This window comes from Ictalurus punctatus, chromosome 12, assembly GCF_001660625.3.
Source record: "Ictalurus punctatus breed USDA103 chromosome 12, Coco_2.0, whole genome shotgun sequence".
NCBI lineage: Eukaryota > Metazoa > Chordata > Actinopteri > Siluriformes > Ictaluridae > Ictalurus > Ictalurus punctatus.
In genome coordinates, this window is record NC_030427.2 from 29758040 (window position 1) to 29776210 (window position 18171).

Sequence of the window (18171 nt, forward strand, 5' to 3'; positions counted from 1 at the left end):
TTTGTGCGCAATAGAAATGCACGGATGTATCGGCTGATACCGATTATCATCGGGAATACGACATTCAGCAACTGTGACTGAAATACTGTTGTGAATATTACATATATCAAGAGTTTCCAGTTTTCCAGGCTCAGCTACAACCTGGAAACTTATTGTGAGTTTGCTGTAGCTTGGGATAGATCAGTGCAACAGTTTCCTTATTGCTGACAGCAGGTGTAAAAGGCAGAACAGCCACCAGAGGGCGGTATAAGACCTTGGTTTTGTACTAGAATTGTAAACGATAAATCATTAAAAACTTGAGTATTATGTATATCTTTTACATCTGCCATGTCTTTCACCGTGTTAACGACTTTTTCTGTCACTCCTGTGGTGTGACGTCACGTCTAATTTACAAAAAAATATCCCAAATTCTGTTTAGACTCACCAACATTACAACACACGGGTTATATTTCACATATCACTAGTATGTAAAGTTGTTGTTGTTGTTGTTGTTTGTAAACTCATTCCTGGACATGTCAGAGCTGTTACTGTTCCTCACAAATGAATGAATGAAGCAGAATCATACCACAAAAGCATTTTAATATATTTACACTGAAAAATTAACAAGTGAACACTAAAGCACAATATCCTTCAGCGGTGATTGTGTTTCTGAGGAATTGAAAAATAAATGTAAAATGTATTTTTATTTTTTCAATTGTGTGTGTGTGTGAGGGAGAGAGGGAGGAGTGTGTGTGTGTGTGTGTGTGTGTGTGTGTGTGTGTGTGTGTGTGTGTGTGTGTAATAATGATTAATAATTTGTGTGTACTGTGCGTATATATAGAATATTCTCTAGATTAGGATTTTATAATCTAGCTAAGGGGGCGGTGACTTTTTCACACAGGTGTTGTTGGGTACCTTTTTCCTTCAATAAGTGAAAGTACTGTACTTTGTGTTTACTTATGTTGTTGTAGCCTTCCTTCAATTTCATTTGTTTGAAGCAGTTCCGAGTGACAAACACGCAAAATAATTTTGAAAAAATCGAATACATATTTCACCGCACTGTATTTATATAGAACAGGCCACGGATTGGGACCGGCGACGTCCTGTATTGTCAGTTAAGTGTGCTGACTGTGCAATCACAGCCGCATTTCCTTCAGCTATGTCAGGAGTAAAACACTTGGGGGCGTGCTGTTTAAAGAAAATTATCAACGACCTTTTCTCTCTCTTGAAGTTAATAAAATGAAAAAGAATGTAGCTTGTCTTGTTACCTGTCGTGAAAATTATAGCGTTTCATCTGACTGTGACAACGATCTGACACTGGAGACTCCTTCCATAACACAAGTTGTTAAAATGTTTTTAAAAAAACAAAACACACCTTCTTACAGAAAACATCATCATATTAACGTGTAACATATTACCATAGAAACGATAATGTCTTAGAATAAACAAATTTATATCAACTTTGCTGTCTACGGAAACTATTGTCAGGGCTGCTGTTGTAGAAAATTAATCGACACCTTCTGACCAATCAGAAAGGAGAATTCAGCAACGCAGTTAACTGGGATTATTAGATCTACTGCAAGAATTTAAAAGACACGTAAGGTCATATAGAATAACCAAATTCGCTATTCTGCAGTTAAATACACGTTAATAAAAAATCAACGTGATTATGTTATCCATACTGTAATTAACTGTAAATCACAAGCGCAGGATTATCATAAACATATTACATAATCCGGGTGATAATGTGATTATACGGTACTCTGATATTACCAAACGAAAGGTATGTTGTGTTCTAGGTGAAATGTCAGACCCATGAACACTCACTCCACGTGAAACTGGCTGTGTTCCAGCTGTGATCTAAATAAGGCACTTAGCTCATACAGTGGATATAAGAAGTCTACACACCCCTGTTTACACGGCAGGTCTTTGCGATGTGAAAAAAGAGAAGAAACTCAGTTAAATCAGGTCAGAGCACTACTAAGAACAGGACGTCCCTCTGATATTGATTACGAGGCATGAGGCCAACAGCAACATTAAAAGGAATTGCAGCCATTTTTGGCAAGTACTGGTTTCTCCCTACATGTGACAACAATCTCCTGGGTGACTGATGAGAACGTGGCCCGGGCTGATGAATCATGTTTTCTTTTACATCATGTGGACGTATGTTTCTTATCTGGGGGAGAGATGGCACCAGGATGCACTATAGGAAGAAGGCAAGCTGGTGGAGGCGGTGTGATGCTCTGGGCAATGTTCTGCTGGGAAACCTTGGATCCTGCATTCATGTGGGTGTTAATTTGACACGTAGCACCTACCTAAACATTGTTGCAGACCACGTACACCTCTTCATGGTAACGGTATTCCCTAATGGCAGTGTTCTCTTTCAGCAAGATAATGCTCCCTGATACACTGAAAAAACTGTTCAGGAACGGTTTGAGGAACATGACAAAGAGTTCAAGGTGTTGACTCGGCCTCCGCATTCCCCAGATCACAATCCGATCGAGCGTCTAATCAAGTCTAATCCATGGTGGCCTTAACTTGCAACTTACCGGACTTAAAGGATCTGCTGCTAACGTCTTGGTGCCAGATACCACAGCACACCTCCAGGGGTCTTGTGGAGTCCACTCCTCGACGGGTCAGAGCTGATCTGGCAGCACAAGGCGGACCTACACAATATTGGGCAGGTGGTTTTAATGTTATATACAGTACTGTGCAATAGTTGTAGGCACATGCAAAGAAATGCTGGACAGCAAAGATGCCTTCAAAACATCCGCAAAAAGGGCTTATCCTTACTGGGTCACAGCAAACCTGGAGCCTATCACAAGGCGGGGGACACCCTGGACGGGGTGCCAATCTATCACAGGGCACAATCACACCCATTCATACACTACAGACACAGGGGTATATTTTGGACGTGCCAATCAGCCTACCATGCAGGTCTTTGGACTGGGGGAGGAAACCGGAGTACCCGGAGGAAACCCACGCAGCATGGGGAGAACATGTGCCACATATATATATATGCATTTATTTATTTTTATTTTTTTTACACACACACACACACAAATATATATATATATATATATATATATATATATATATATATATATATATATATATATAATTTTTTTTACATATATATGAGTGTGTGTGTGTGTGTGTGTGTGTGTGTGTGTATATATATATATATATATATATATATATATATATATATATATATATATATATATATATATATATTTTTTTTTTTTTTTTAAATAAAAATATGAACAAGAAGTTCCCTCTGGCCCAGTGAGAGATCTCTCCAAGGTGTAATATCATTGATCCCAGCCATATCCAAAAGAGCGCTGTGACGTCACACAAGGTTTTGGAATTTCAACACACGCTAACGCCCCCTTTCCCACGTGACCCGTTCGTCGCTTTCTTATTGGCTGGCAACGACCCAGGCGTAAAAAAAAAAAAAAAAAAAAAAAAAAAACACGGAGACGCAAGTGTTGACACGCCACCGGAGAGCTGGACAGCTGCGGGGCGGTTTCTCTCCTCCTCTGGGAGAATCACGATTGTTTTTAAAAAATAAAATCAATTTTAAAACATTTACACTCACTATTTTACACTTTTTTTAATCTTTCGATTTAAAGAAAGACGCGTTAATCTGCTTCCGAGTCCCACTCCGACCTCGTTATTCTCCTGATTGGTGCGGTTTATTTGATTGATTGAGTTGTTTGGATTGACTTGAACTCCGACTTGATTCCTGAAGATCTGTGCCATGGAGAGGAGAAATCTCCCGGACAGAGATGTGCTGTGTTTATTCGATGTGGACGGAACACTGACTCTACCGAGAGAGGTAACACACCATGATGGCTCTGTTTATTTTTATTCTAACACTCTTCTCTGCTTTATTGGGGGGAGTGCGCGCGCGTGCGCGTGCGTTTGTCATTAAAAGAAAATGTGCACATAATCTTTACTTTTGCTTTCGATTTTTTATTTTTAGCCGCGAAATTCCTGGTGTTTATAAAATATGCAGCTGAAAAACCAGTCTGTCCAAACCTGTGTGTTAGTACTGAGCGGAGAACAGAACAGACCTGTCTGTGGGGTATGAAGTCAGCTCGATGTTGCCTGATGCAGGATAATTAAGCTTTTATCTTCTAGGTGAAAGGTCAAACTCCTTCATACTCACTGACTTCCTCTAGGCTGTTAGTGCTGGTACAAGTCCCACTATATAACCTTTACTTCATGCAGTATAGTGACTACACACAGTGTTATAACCCTTACTTCATGCAGTATAGTGACTACACTCAGTGTTATAACCCTTACTTCATGCAGTATAGTGACTACATTAAGTGTTATAACCCTTACCTCATGCAGTATAGTGACTACATTGAGTGTTATAACCCTTACTTCATGCACTATAGTGACTACATTGAGTGTTATAACCCTTACTTCATGCAGTATAGTGACTACATTGAGTGTTATAAACCTTACTTCATGCAGTATAGTGACTACACACAGTGTTATAACCCTTACTTCATGCAGTATAGTGACTACACAGTGTTATAACCCTTACTTCATGCAGTATAGTGACTACACAGTGTTATAACCCTTACTTCATGCAGTATAGTGACTATATTGAGTGTTATAACCCTTTATTCCATGCAGTGTAGGGACGGAGTCATTTGGGATTCATCCTACATTTAAAAGACTGTTATAACCCGTTATTCCATGCAGTATAGGGACTATATAGTGTTATAACCCCTTATATCATGCAATATAGTGGGCTTATATAGGGAACAGGAAGCCATTTGTGATTCAGTCTACATTTAAGGACTGTGCTCCACGTAGAATGTTATAAGCCCTTATTTCCTGCAGTATAGTGCGCTTATATAGGAAGCATTAAGTCATTTGTGAGTCTACATTTAAAAACTATGTCACACTCAGTAGACCATTATAACTCCTTATTCCATGCGATATAGGGAGAAGGAAATCATTTGGGATTCAGTCTACATTTAAGGACTATGTTCCACAACATGGAGTGTTATAACTTATTATTCGATGCAATACAGTGACTGCATAGAACCCCACATTATAACCCCCATTTCCTAATGATTACACAGAGAGTTATCATGAGCTCATGTAGTCTACATTTAAGGACAATGTTCCACTACATAGAAAGTTATAACCCCTAATTTCCTGTTATAACCCCATTTTAATGCAGTATAGTGTGCTTATATAGGGAGCAGGGAGTCAATTGGGATTTAGTCTACATGTAAAGACTGTGTCACACTACATAAGGTGTTATAACCCCTTATTTCATACAGTATAGTAAACTTATATAAGGAGCGGGAAGTCATTTGGGATTCAGGCAGTATTTAAAGATGTAATGTCCAACTGAATAGCGTGTTATAACCCCTTATTTCATGTTATATAGAGACTACGTAGAGTGTTATAACCCCTACCTTATAGCAGCATAGAGACTACACGGAGTATTATCACCCCTAACTTACAGCAATGTAGTGGACCTAATAGCGAAGTGCTTTTATTTGGTTGTCTTGTGTTGATCTTGTTGACATGATCGTATTTGCAACCAAAAAGACACAATTAATTAACTCTCAATCGTTTTCTAAAACTCCACTGCTCACTGCTTCATACAGCATTCACATAGGTTCTTCAGTGTTCATTACTTTACAGCATGTCGGGGGTGATCGTGACGAGCGTTGTGTTGATGTCGGCTGGGTGTGGTGACCTGCTGCGCTATTTGCGGCTACACGGCAAACCCAGTGCACAGTAATTATCTCGCAGTCTAACATTAGTGGCTCGTTATCGATAGTATTAACGACTTTTGTGATTTTGTGATACTGAAAAAGCGGACGGATGCAGTATGCAGATGAGCTCTCTGACATCATCACCGGATAATGTGTTGTTGTTACTGTGTGCTGTGCTTAATCACCTGAGCAGTCATCAGAGTGTTATCTGTGTGTGTTTGGATGAATCACTGCTGTTCAAATAAATCAATAGACAAGCTACTACAAAAATCCTTGGTGCAAATTCGGTGCAGAAGTCCCCCCTCTCTCCCTGGCTGGAGAAAGAGAGAGGGGGGGGGGGGGGGGGGATTGGTTTGGGTGATGTTACATCACTGTCTTATTTTTTTAACTAAAGTGAATGAACTGCCGTGATATGTGGCCTCTCCGTTCACACACACACACACACACACACACACACACACACACACACACACACACACCACATGGCCATCTCCGAAAATTAGTTTTCATTTTCAAACCACTGGTATAACCACATCTGGGTTACTGATCATAAGGTCAGGGTTCAAGCCCCAGTACTACCAAGCTGCCACTGTTGGGCCCTTGAGCAAGGCCCTTAACCCTCTCTGCTCCAGGGGGTGCTGTATCATGGCTGACCCTGCACTCTGACCCCAACTTCCTAACATGCTGTGGTATGTGAAGAAAAGAATTTAATTGTGCTGTAATGTATACGTGATTAATAAAGGCTTCTCCTTCTAATAACACAGTTCAGACGACTTAAAACTCACTGATTGCCTTCACACTGACACAGGTGATTTATTGTGTGTGTGTGTGTGTGTGTGTGTGCAGAAGATCGACCCTCAACTGGATGCATTTTTTCAGTCGCTGCGTTCTAAAGTGAAGATCGGCATAGTGGGCGGGTCTGACTACTCCAAAATCGCAGAGCAGCTCGGAGAAGGAGACGACGGTGAGAAACTTCACCGCTCTATCACTTTAATCACTCTACTGTCTTATCTCACTCTCTTTACAGTCGAATCCCTCTCTCTTTTCTAACGAGCCATCTAACGCAGTAGCTGAAACACGTATGAGAGAGACGACATTATTGTAAAAGGTTATTAACGGAAGACAAAAACGAGTCTGCCTTTTATCGAAGGCATTTTAGGTTGCACTCTGCCAGACGTTTACCTACTTATCCGATGTTGTATTTAGCGACAGTCAGTCAGTGTGTTTATTATCAGTCAGTCATACGTGTTCTCGATGTACATACAGATGAAATCAGTGACAGTAGAGTGCAGTGTCTGTGTCTTAAAAAATGATGCTCTGATTGGCAGTGATTTTGGGATCCTTCAGAGATTCCAGGGTGGATGGCGTAGATTTTACAGAGACTAGGACACAGCAGCCATGATCACATGATTCACAGTGCAGCGTCCCTTCGAGCCATTTCCGAGCTATTAGGCTTCTTCACACGACTGGCTGTGGCTGTGATGGTGTGTTTGTGTGTGCTGGGAATAAGAGTAAACCAACGACGATAATAATAATAATAATAATAATAATAATAATAATAATAATAATAATAATTTCACTTTGCTGATAACATAACTTGGTCGGTGTAATCTGCTTTTATTAGTATTAAAATTTTAAAAACAATTAAAATAAAATTGCCAAGGAAAAATATTAATTAATTAAACAATCAATCAGCCAGCCAATCAATCAGTTGATCAGTTAATTAGTTACTTAATTAATCAATTGAAGATTTAATTTTCTCTGTGGTAATAAAATGGTAAACGCCCCTGACATTATTTCCTTACACACACACACACACACATTATTATTATTATTATTATTATTATTATTATTATTATTATTATTATTATTATAGTTGAAGCCTGTATCTCGAATGCATGCATTCCCGCACTCAGAGGGTTAAATCTGGAACCATTAATTGTCCCTTTGAAAGAACCGTTGATGAAATCTATGCAGAACCCTCACAGTGTTATTTATTTATTTATTTATTTATTTATCAGAAAGCATTTCAAACTAGAACCCTTATATGAAGCTAAGAACCCTTAAACATGTAAAGAACCCAGGGCAGTTTGGACAGGAGCAATCCCTGTCCTGATATAATCCTGATACACAAAGCGTGAAACGGCTCTACTACCGGGATCGCTTCGTTTCACAGGCTTCCTCGTGCTGAGTCCGTGTGGTTTGACGGAGAGCTGGAGCTGTAGTGGGTCGTGTTCAGCCACATCACTGGCCCGCTAATGGGACACGCTACTGATCTTACAAGTCTGTTAATAGTCCAGCACTCAGCAGCACACGCAGATCGCATGCTTTAAACGCTGTGAAACTCGACTCTTATTACCACATGGAGTTCCTGTCAGGGGGAAGATGCTGTTTACTCTGTACTCTTAAGGAGCGTGGTGTGTGGGGACGGAGGATGAGATCACACAGAGTGCGTTGGGAAGGTCTCCTGGGGTTAACCAGGCTTCAGTCGAGAGCGTAGTTTCGTACATGTTTACCGAACATACGACGAACAGCCCTGATTGTTCAATTACACGTCATTTACAAAGACACGCCATTCCATTTAGAACCCCAGTGTTGTGCAGTGTAACTAAAAAACTGTTCATCTGATACGAACGGTAGAAAAGTGTGTATGTGGCGTTAACTGTCGCTTTCTCTGAAACACACTGGACAGAGGGGATAGAAAGGATGATTGGAGCAATAAGAGAGGAAAACAAAGAACAATAGAAAAACCAAACAGAAAGAACAAGCCATGAAAGAAAGGAAGAAAGAAGAAAATGAAATCGATAGGGGAGAAGGACAGACAAACATGATCTCTGAAATAAGAGAGAGAAAGAAAGAAAGAAAGAAAGAAAGAAAGAAAGAAAATTAAATAGGTAAGGCAGAAAGACAGATAAACAGAATTATTGAAATAAGAAAATGAAGAAGGGAAGTGAAGGAAATTTGCTTCATTGTAAGAATTAAGGAAAAAGGAAAGAAATTAAGAAGAAAAAAATAAAGAAGGAAAGAAATAATCTCTCTCTCTCTCTCTCTCTCTCTCTCTCTCTCTCTCTCTCTCTCTCTCTGCAGTTATACACAAGTTTGACTACGTGTTTGCTGAAAACGGCACGGTGCAATACAAAGATGGCCGACTGCTGTCCAAACAGGTGTGTGTGTGTGTGTGAGAGAGAGAGATTAGCCTTGTTTTTGCGAGTTGTGTATATGTGTAAGGTTGGGACATGTATTTGTCTGGAAACACTGCAGGTATGAGCACACATGCGCACACACGCGCACACACACACACATGCACACACATACACACACACAATGTTTTGTCTGTATAATCTATAATCTGAAGGTGTGTGTGCGTGCATGCGTGTGTGTGTGTGATAAATGAGTTATTTTTCTACCAGGTCAATATTTTCTAGTTTTCCTGAAAAAATCATGTATCACTTCCTGGAATGTTTCTTTGAAAGCAAGCTGTACGGGATCTGTATGGGGTCTGTACTGGATCTGTACGGGGTCTGTACGGGGTCTGTACGGGATCTTGTACCGGATCTTGTACAGGGTCTGTATGGGATCTTGTACGGGGTCTGTACGGGGTCTCTACAGGATCTGTGCGGGGGGTCTGTATGGGATCTTGTACGGAGTCTGTACGGGATCTTTTACGGGATCTTTTACAGGGTCTGTACTGGATCTGTACCGGATCTGTGTGTGGGGGTCTGTACGGGGTCTGTACGGAATCTTGTACGGGGTCTGTACTGGATCTGTACTGGGTCTGTACGGGGTCTGTACGGGATCTTGTACGGGGTCTGTACTGGACCTTGTACGGGGTCTGTACGGGATCTTGTACAGGGTCTTGTACGGGATCTGTACGGGGCCTGTACGGGATCTTGTACGGAGTCTGTACTGGATCTGTACTGGATCTGTACGGGGTCTGTACCGGAACTGTGTGGGGGGTCTGTACTGGATCTGTACGGGGTCTGTACGGGATCTTTTACGGGGTCTCTACTGGATCTGTACGGGGTCTGTACCGGATCTGTGTGTGGGGTCTGTACGGGGTCTGTATGGGATCTGTACGGGGTCTGTACTGGATCTGTACGGGATCTTGTACGGGGTCTGTACCGGATCTGTGCGGGGGGTCTGTACGGGATCTTTTACAGGATCTTGTACGGGGTCTGTACTGGATCTGTACGGGGTCTGTATGGGATCTTTTACAGGATCCTGTACGGGGTCTGTACTGGATCTGTACGGGGTCCGTACGGGGTCTTGTACAGGGTCTGTACGGGATCTTGTACGGGGTCTTGTATGGGGTCTGTACTGGATCTGTGGGGGGGGGTCTGTACGGGATCTTTTACAGGATCTTGTACGGGGTCTGTATGGGATCTTGTACGGGGTCTGTACGGGATCTGTACGGGATCTTTTACAGGATCTTGTATATGGTCTGTATGGGATCTTGTACGGGGTCTGTACGGGATCTTGTACGGGATCTTGTACGGGATCTTGTACGGGGTCTTGTACGGGATCTTGTACGGGGTCTGTACGGGATCTTGTACGGGGTCTGTACTGGATCTGTACGGGGTCTGTACGGGATCTTGTATGGGGTCCTGCACGGGGTCCTGCACGGGGTCTTGTACGGGATCTGTATGGGGTCTGTACGGGATCTTTTACAGGATCTTGTACGGGGTCTGTACTGGATCTGTATGGGGTCTGTACGGAATCTTGTACAGGGTCTTGCACGGGGTCTTGCACGGGGTCTTGCACGGGGTCTGTACGGGATCTGTACGGGGTCTGTACTGGATCTGTACAGGGTCTGTACCGGATCTGTGTGGGGGGTCTGTACGGGGTCTGTACTGGATCTTGTACGGGATCTTGTACGGGATTTTGTACGGGGTCTGTACCGGATCTGTGCGGGGGGTCTGTACGGGATCTTGTACGGGGTCTGTACGGGATCTTGTACGGGGTCTGTACTGGATCTGTACTGGATCTGTACCGGATCTGTGCGGGGGTCTGTACGGGGTCTGTACTGGATCTGTACGGGGTCTGTACTGGTTCTGTATGGGGTCTGTACGGGATCTTGTACGGGGTCTGTACGGGATCTTGTACGGGGTCTTGTATGGGATCTGTACGGGGTCTGTACTGGATCTGTACGGGGTCTGTACGGGATCTTGTACGGGGTCTTGTATGGGATCTGTATGGGGTCTGTACGGGATCTTGTACGGGGTCTCTACTGGATCTGTACGGGGTCTGTACGGGGTCTGTACTGGATCTGTACAGGGTCTGTACGGGATCTTGCACGGGGTCTTGTACGGGGTCTGTACGGGGTCTGTACGGGATCTTTTACAGGATCCTGTACGGGATCTTGTACGGGGTCTTGTACGGGGTCTGTATGGGGTCTGTAAAGGATCTTTTACAGGATCTTGTACGGGGTCTGTACTGGGTCTGTACGGGATCTTGTACAGGGTCTTGCATGGGGTCTTGTACGGGATCTTGTACGGGGTCTGTACGGGGTCTGTACCGGATCTGTGTGGGGGATCTGTACGGGGTCTGTACAGGGTCTGTACGGGGTCTGTACCGGATCTGTGTGTGGGATCTGTACGGGGTCTGTACAGGGTCTGTACGGGGTCTGTACCGGATCTGTGTGTGGGGTCTGTACGGGATCTGTACGGGATCTTGTACGGGGTCTGTACTGGATCTGTACGGGATCTTTTACAGGATCTTGTACGGGGTCTGTACGGGATCTGTACAGGGTCTGTACTGGATCTGTAAGGGATCTTTTACGGGATCTTGTATGGGGTCTGTACGCGGTCTGTACCGGATCCGTACGGGATCTGCTGTTAGTGAGTGGAAAGCTGAAATGTGAAATGTGCTCACAAAAAAAACCCTCAAATGAATTCTCATCTCCCCAGTCACTGCCTGTTACTCATCAAATATAAATTACAACTGTACACCATTCCGGTTTTTATCATCGCTGAACTGTCTTACATTAGACACGTTTCTATTGTCATGAATTTCGAAAAATCATTGCAGAATATGCTGGAAAAAAGTGTTGTTTTTTTAACACAGTGGAGGAAAATTAGCAGAAGGAATAAAATTTTGATCGTGTTACAGTTACTTTTAATGTCGTGGAAGATCCGTGAAACAAGTTAGTTCCTGTTCTCGCTTACACTATAGCAGCTACAAACACTCGTTTTCTCTCTCTTTTGAAATTAATAAGACAAAATCACAGCTTGTCGTGTTACTGAGAAACCAGAAAGCGTAATCTCCTCTGTCCCGAAGATGTCGGAAAACTTAAAGCGCACATATTATGGTTTTCAAACGTGCCTACTTTTGTTTTAAAAGTCTCATACGATAGATTTACGTGCATCCGAGGTCAAAAAACACTTTAACGTGCTCATAATTTATATTACAGCATTACCTGTTTTCCCCCAGTGTCACAAACGACTCGTTAAATGATTCGTTCTAAAGGATTCGCTCTAAACTCCTCCTTTCAGAGAGCATACTCTGCTCTGATTGGTCAGATGTCCCAGTCTGTCGTGATTGGTCTACCGCTGTCAGCGTGCCACCGATGAAGACCAGAGACGGGGCTTTTTGTTACGAACCTACGTAGGTTAGTACAGGAAGTAAAGTCTGGAATCACTAACGACTCGATTCAGCTGTTCAGAATCGATTCCTTCTTTTAGGAGTCGATAACTCCGTTTGTCGTGCGCTTTGATATTTGAAACTTTGCAGACGTTTTACATTCATAAACCGCTACGTATATAACACACTACATGGAAGGGAATATTTTAAAAACCATAACAGGTGCACTTTAAACGCTTGCAGCTTCACCTCTGACACGCTTTACAAAGCGCTGACACTGGAGACTCCTTCCGTAAATGTTTAATAAACACCTCCTTACAGGAAACTTCAGCGGTTACCCACGTTTCATTTATCAGACAGTAGCACGCTTTTACGCCGGTTAGGTCGTTACTATAGGAACGATAACGTATTAGAACGAGCGCGTTAATATAAACGTGTGATTTTTCAGCTGCGCCACTGTCAGAGGAAATTAATCAGCGTTTGTTTTCTGACCAATCAGAATCGAGAATTCACAGTGCTGTGGTGTGAAGCTCGATAAAGAAAAGGTATATGTGGAGAGTGTATTAAAAACGTGGAAAGTGTAAGGCAGTGAAATGTAATAATTAGGGTTTTCCCGACAAAATGGCATTTTCAGAAATATTACTGACGTGCTTGTGTGTGTGTGTTGCAGGCCATTCAAAACCAGCTTGGTGAAGAGCTGCTACAGGATCTGATTAACTTCTGTCTCAGATACATGGGTCTGATCAAACTCCCTAAGAAACGGTGAGACGTCTGCTTTCTCTCCTCACGTTCACGCTGGTGTTCTGTACTGTTCAGCCGAAGGCCTGTGTGCCACCTCGGAGTAAACGTTACCTCCGTAACAGCGCACCCGCTTCAGATCATTACATCCGTTTGAAATATCGGTTCTGGATCAGTGTCGGTGTTTCTGTGCCATGTTCTAGCAGATTAAACTCTAAACTCTACACTGCGTCTGCTGTATAATCGTTACTCTATACAGTGACCTCTGTCTTAGCCTTATAAATGATAATCTTTGGTACGGCGAAGTTTTCTGCGAAGAGATGTTTTGACCCTTTCTGCGAAGGGGTCTCCAGTGTCAGCGGTGTGTAACAGTCAGAGGTAACGCTGTAACACGGCAAGCTGAACTTCGAGAGAGTAAACAGAGACGCAGGTGAGGGAACGACTGTTTGTAGCTGCTATAATGTAACAGGGACCTGTCTCACGGACGTTCCACAACATTAAACAAATAAAAAGTACAAAAAAATGGCAACAACTGGCAAACCACTGCGTTATTTGTGGAATAAAACACTTCAGGGCGTGCTGTTATTGGAACCTTCGAGGTGGTGACAGTAACTCTGTTGTTGATTATCTTGCTTTAACGGCGTGTCCTGCCGCGGTTTATGTCGAGATTACGTAATTACTACATGGCAACCTGGACGTTCCACTCGGGGCTGTTCACGTCCTCGGACTTGTTCCTATGCACTTCTACACGCCAAAATGAGATGATGATGTTGTTGGCAACTGCAAAATACATCATTACAACATTAAAACACATTATGCTATTGCTAAATATTAAAGCACTTATAAATGACCTTTTATAGCTGATATAGCGCCTTCTTAACCTTAGCGGTTCTACAAAGCGCTTTACACTGGTTCTTATTGACACACACACTCACACACCAATGGTAGCAGAGCTGCCATGCAAGGCGCTAGTTTGCCATCGGGAGCAACTTGGGGTTCAGTGTCTTGCCCAAGGACACTTCGGCACGTGGAGTCACGTGGGCCGGGAATCAAACCGCCAACAGTACGATTAGTGTACAACCCGCTCTACCACCTGAACCACAGCCGCCCCAATAACAGTCGTTATTAATAAACGTTAGACATTAGATGTTTATCCAACTTTGCGCTAGCTAGATGAGTCTGTATTGTATGTCTTGTCGTTTATTTCCAGATTAATCGTGCGTTATTAAGACATTGATAATACTGAATTATATGAAATACTACACTGAAATATTACGAGATAACCGCTTAACTGCACTGTACAGCTGACGCCGCCGCCGCCATTCTGAGTGTCTCTGCGTGACGACGCTGCTACAAACAGGACATCAGGACCCCCTGTTGTTCGTAGCAGCGTTGATGATAGTGTGACGTTGGCTCTAATAGACTCATTTGCCTGTCAGGAACGTTCAGGATCACACCAGCACGCGTCTGTAAAACGTGTGTGTTGTGAATATTCATAGCTTCCTCAAGCCGCTACTCTGCAGACGACCGCTTTTAAACACGACGCGACGCTCGGAGCACAAACTGGACGAGCTGCAGACGAGTGACCTGAACGTGAACCCGGGTGTCTGCTCACTGTAACACCCCTCCCCCGCTGCTGAACTTCTCCTGGGCTAAAGGAGGAATCGAATGTGCAGCCATAAACCTTGACCCCAAAACTGTTCAGTGTTGAATAAACTGTCAACGTCGGACAAGTGTAACACGGACATCGTTAACATTTTGCTTTGTCGTGTTAAATTAGCGCGTACAATGTCAAATTATCTTGAACTTTTATGCCGGGTTTAATCGTTGCAGTGTTTCATTACCTGCCGTTAAACAAACTGAACATGAAAGAACTCTTAGTTAATTAGTGTAACATTAAAATCTGTGGTTTTCAATTACAATTTATTTACTAACGGACGAGGTCGTACTTTTTATCCGTTTAAAGTTATATTTAACGTTATAGAGCGGTTAGTTCCTGTTCTGGCTTACGTTATAGCAGCTGTAACAAGTCGTTCCCTCTCTTGACGTTAATAAGACGAAAGAAACGCAGCTTGTCACGTTACTGGGAAACCGCAACGTGTAAACTCCTTTGTCCTGGAGAGGAGAAGGCTTCACGTCTGACCGTGACAAAGCGCTGAGCCTGGAGACTCCAGCCCTAAATGTTAAATACGTTTGTGCTCATAAATTTACACACCCCTTGCAGGATCTGCAATCTGTTCATTTTTTTAAAACAAGGGAGATCATAAAATTTGCATGTTGTTGTTGTTTTGTTTTTTTTTAGTCCCGCCCTGATTAAGCTATTTCACATAACAGATGTTTACATATAATCTACACACAATAATAAGACACAATAATAACTGAATTTATACAGATGAACCAGTTCAAAAGTTTACACACCCTTGATTATTAATCCCGTGTGTCGTTACTTGGATGTTCAGAGACTGTGTTTATGTTTTGTGAGAGTTGTTGACAAGTCCCTTGTTTGTCATGAGCATTTAAACTGCCCGCTGTTCTTCAGAAAAATCCTCCAGGTCCAGAACATTCTTTACTTTTCCAGCATACTCTGCATATTTGAGCCCTTTCCAACAGCGACTGTATGACGTTCAGACCCATCTTATCACACTGAGGACTACTGAGGGACTCGTACACGACTATTACACAAGGTGCAAACATTCAGTGATGCTCAAGAAGGCAACACGATACATTAAGAGCCTCGGGGGGGGGGGGGGTTTGAAAACTTTTGAACAGGATGATCAGTGTAAATTGTTATTTTGTTTAAATATCTTTTTTTATTTCATTTAGTACCGCCCTTCAGATGCTAATAAGACATTTCCCAGAAAGTAAAATCATAACAGTTTACACAAAAGTTTACCCCGCCCACCCCCACTAAATAAACAACAACATGCACATTTTAACGATCCCTCTTATTTATTTTAAAATGATGAACATTTTGCACCTTCTGCAAGGCGCCTGTAAACTTCTGACCTCAACTGTAAACGTCTCCTTGCAGAAAGAAGAGTCCGTTTATGTGGAGCGTCCGCCCTGCGAACGAGCCGTTGCTATGGAAACAATAGCGCATTAGAACGTGCGCATTAATATAAACCTGTGACTCGCAGCTGCACCGCTGTCAGAGCTGCTGTTATAGACACTTAAACGACACCTTCTGACCAATCGATGCACTTTCAACATGGATGATGAAATTATTATCCACTGAAAAAATTCAGTGGATAATTAGCTTGTGTTTAATTAGCATCTACGTTACAGACTGAACTGCGACAGTGTTGAGTCCGTAAAGTGCTGGATAAAAAACATGTCCAGATGAAGATCATTACAGGTTCCTATAACCAGGAATAATTTAGCTCCATCGCTATAGGTGTTTATTCCATCAGTGTATTTCGTCTTGTTGTCGCATAGCAGCTCCCAACAGCAGCTGCGGTCCCACAGCAGTTTCTTTCCTTTAGCTTTTCTGTCACGCAACATGCTAAGAGGTGGAAGTCCAAAATGCTGAGTTGTTATTTTCCAAATGGGAGCAGGACACGCGCAAACAGTTCTCAGTAGTGCTCGCAATGTAAGGCGGAAAATCCACAGGGACTCGTCATGGAGAAGGAAACACGGTTAGCGCGTGTGTTTATGGAAACATGTAACCCTGCAACAATACCCTACTTTCCTGAATTAAAGGCACATGATGTTAACTCTCCTGTCTCACCGCAGAGGCACCTTCATCGAGTTTCGTAACGGGATGCTGAACATCTCGCCTGTCGGACGGAGCTGCACGCTGGAGGAGCGAATCGAATTTGCAGAAATCGATAAGGTACACACGAAAGAAGAAAAATGTTCGGACCCGTCCTGATGTAGCAGTAGGTTATATGAGCTAGCGAGCTAGCTAAACACGGCACTGTGCCGAGTAATTCAATGAAAGTGTTACCCCTCCTGCACCAACAGTCTGATTCCATAGTAGCAATCCATACTAGCTTTATTTCAGAAACTAAATTCAAACACTAGAAAGCTAGCTAGCATGACGCTAACTATTATACTGAGGAAACAATCAACCAAGTTTGAAAGTAAGCTAGCTAACGTTAGGCTGTTATACTGTGTAAACCAGTAGCCAAGGGAGCTTGAGAAAACGTCAACTCCTGTGTCTTGAACACTTTACCGTGTGGGAAAGTTTCAGAGCACTGACACTGGAGACTCCTTCCCTAAATGTTAAACGAACATTTAACTGTTGAAACCCGTTTATTATCCGATAATAATAAATGTAGTGTATCCCTGTGTAAGTTAATCAACACCTTCTGACCAATCATTTACATTCCGTTTACATGTACGGCATTTGGCAGACATGCTTATCCATACATTTATCCGAGCAATACGTTATACGTCAATTGAGGGTCGAGGGCCTTGCTCGAGGACCCAACAGTGGCAGCTTCGACAGTGCTGGGGTTAGAACTCACGACCTTTCGAGCAGTCTTAACCACTGAGCTACCGCTGCCCCAATCAGAAGCGAGAATGAAACAGCGCTGTAGTGTGTGAAGGGATTTATACGCTTCTATTCTGCCTCTACTTCAGAAAGAGAAGATCAGGGAGAAGTTTGTTGCTGCTCTGCAGAAGGAGTTTGCTGGAAAAGGGCTCAGGTTCACCCGAGGTGAGCACACGACATGCCACAGAACACACACTACACTGGGCTCTCACAGTCGTGATGATACACTGTTCTGTGTGTGTATATATATATATGTGTGTGTGTGTGTGTGTGTGTGTGTGTGTGTGTGTGTTCATGCCAACGAGCATCTTGGAGAATATTACAGTATAGTGCACTTATGAGTTGGTATCTAAATGAGATACACTCGAGGTGTGTTAAGTATCATGGTGTGTTATCATCTCTGCTGCGTTCAGTCAACTGCAACACACTGTTTTCTTTACTTATATGATGGATGATGAAATCTTGTCAGAGAATGTAATCAGTTCATGGTGGTGGACGTCGACCTCCGGACCTGATATTGTCTTCATTCAGATTAAACAATGTTCATGGGAGAACTGTTGTAATTATGTCTGTAGAGTGGACTAACATTAATGCAGTGCGAGGGGGAGGGGGGGTTAGGCAGAG

General features: G+C 42.9%; 1 protein-coding gene across 1 annotated transcript in view; it reads left to right on the forward strand.

The window, feature by feature from the left end:
- Positions 1 to 3454: 3454 nt before the first annotated feature.
- The window catches only part of LOC108272846 (phosphomannomutase 1), a 21798-nt gene continuing 7081 nt past the window's right edge, over positions 3455 to 18171 (forward strand). The window contains exons 1-6 of the mRNA XM_017481646.2: positions 3455 to 3820; positions 6582 to 6699; positions 8823 to 8899; positions 12985 to 13076; positions 16785 to 16884; positions 17637 to 17712. Of these exons, the coding sequence (XP_017337135.1) occupies positions 3743 to 3820; positions 6582 to 6699; positions 8823 to 8899; positions 12985 to 13076; positions 16785 to 16884; positions 17637 to 17712 (541 nt within the window). The 5' untranslated portion in view covers positions 3455 to 3742. The remainder of the gene's footprint in view (positions 3821 to 6581; positions 6700 to 8822; positions 8900 to 12984; positions 13077 to 16784; positions 16885 to 17636; positions 17713 to 18171) is intronic.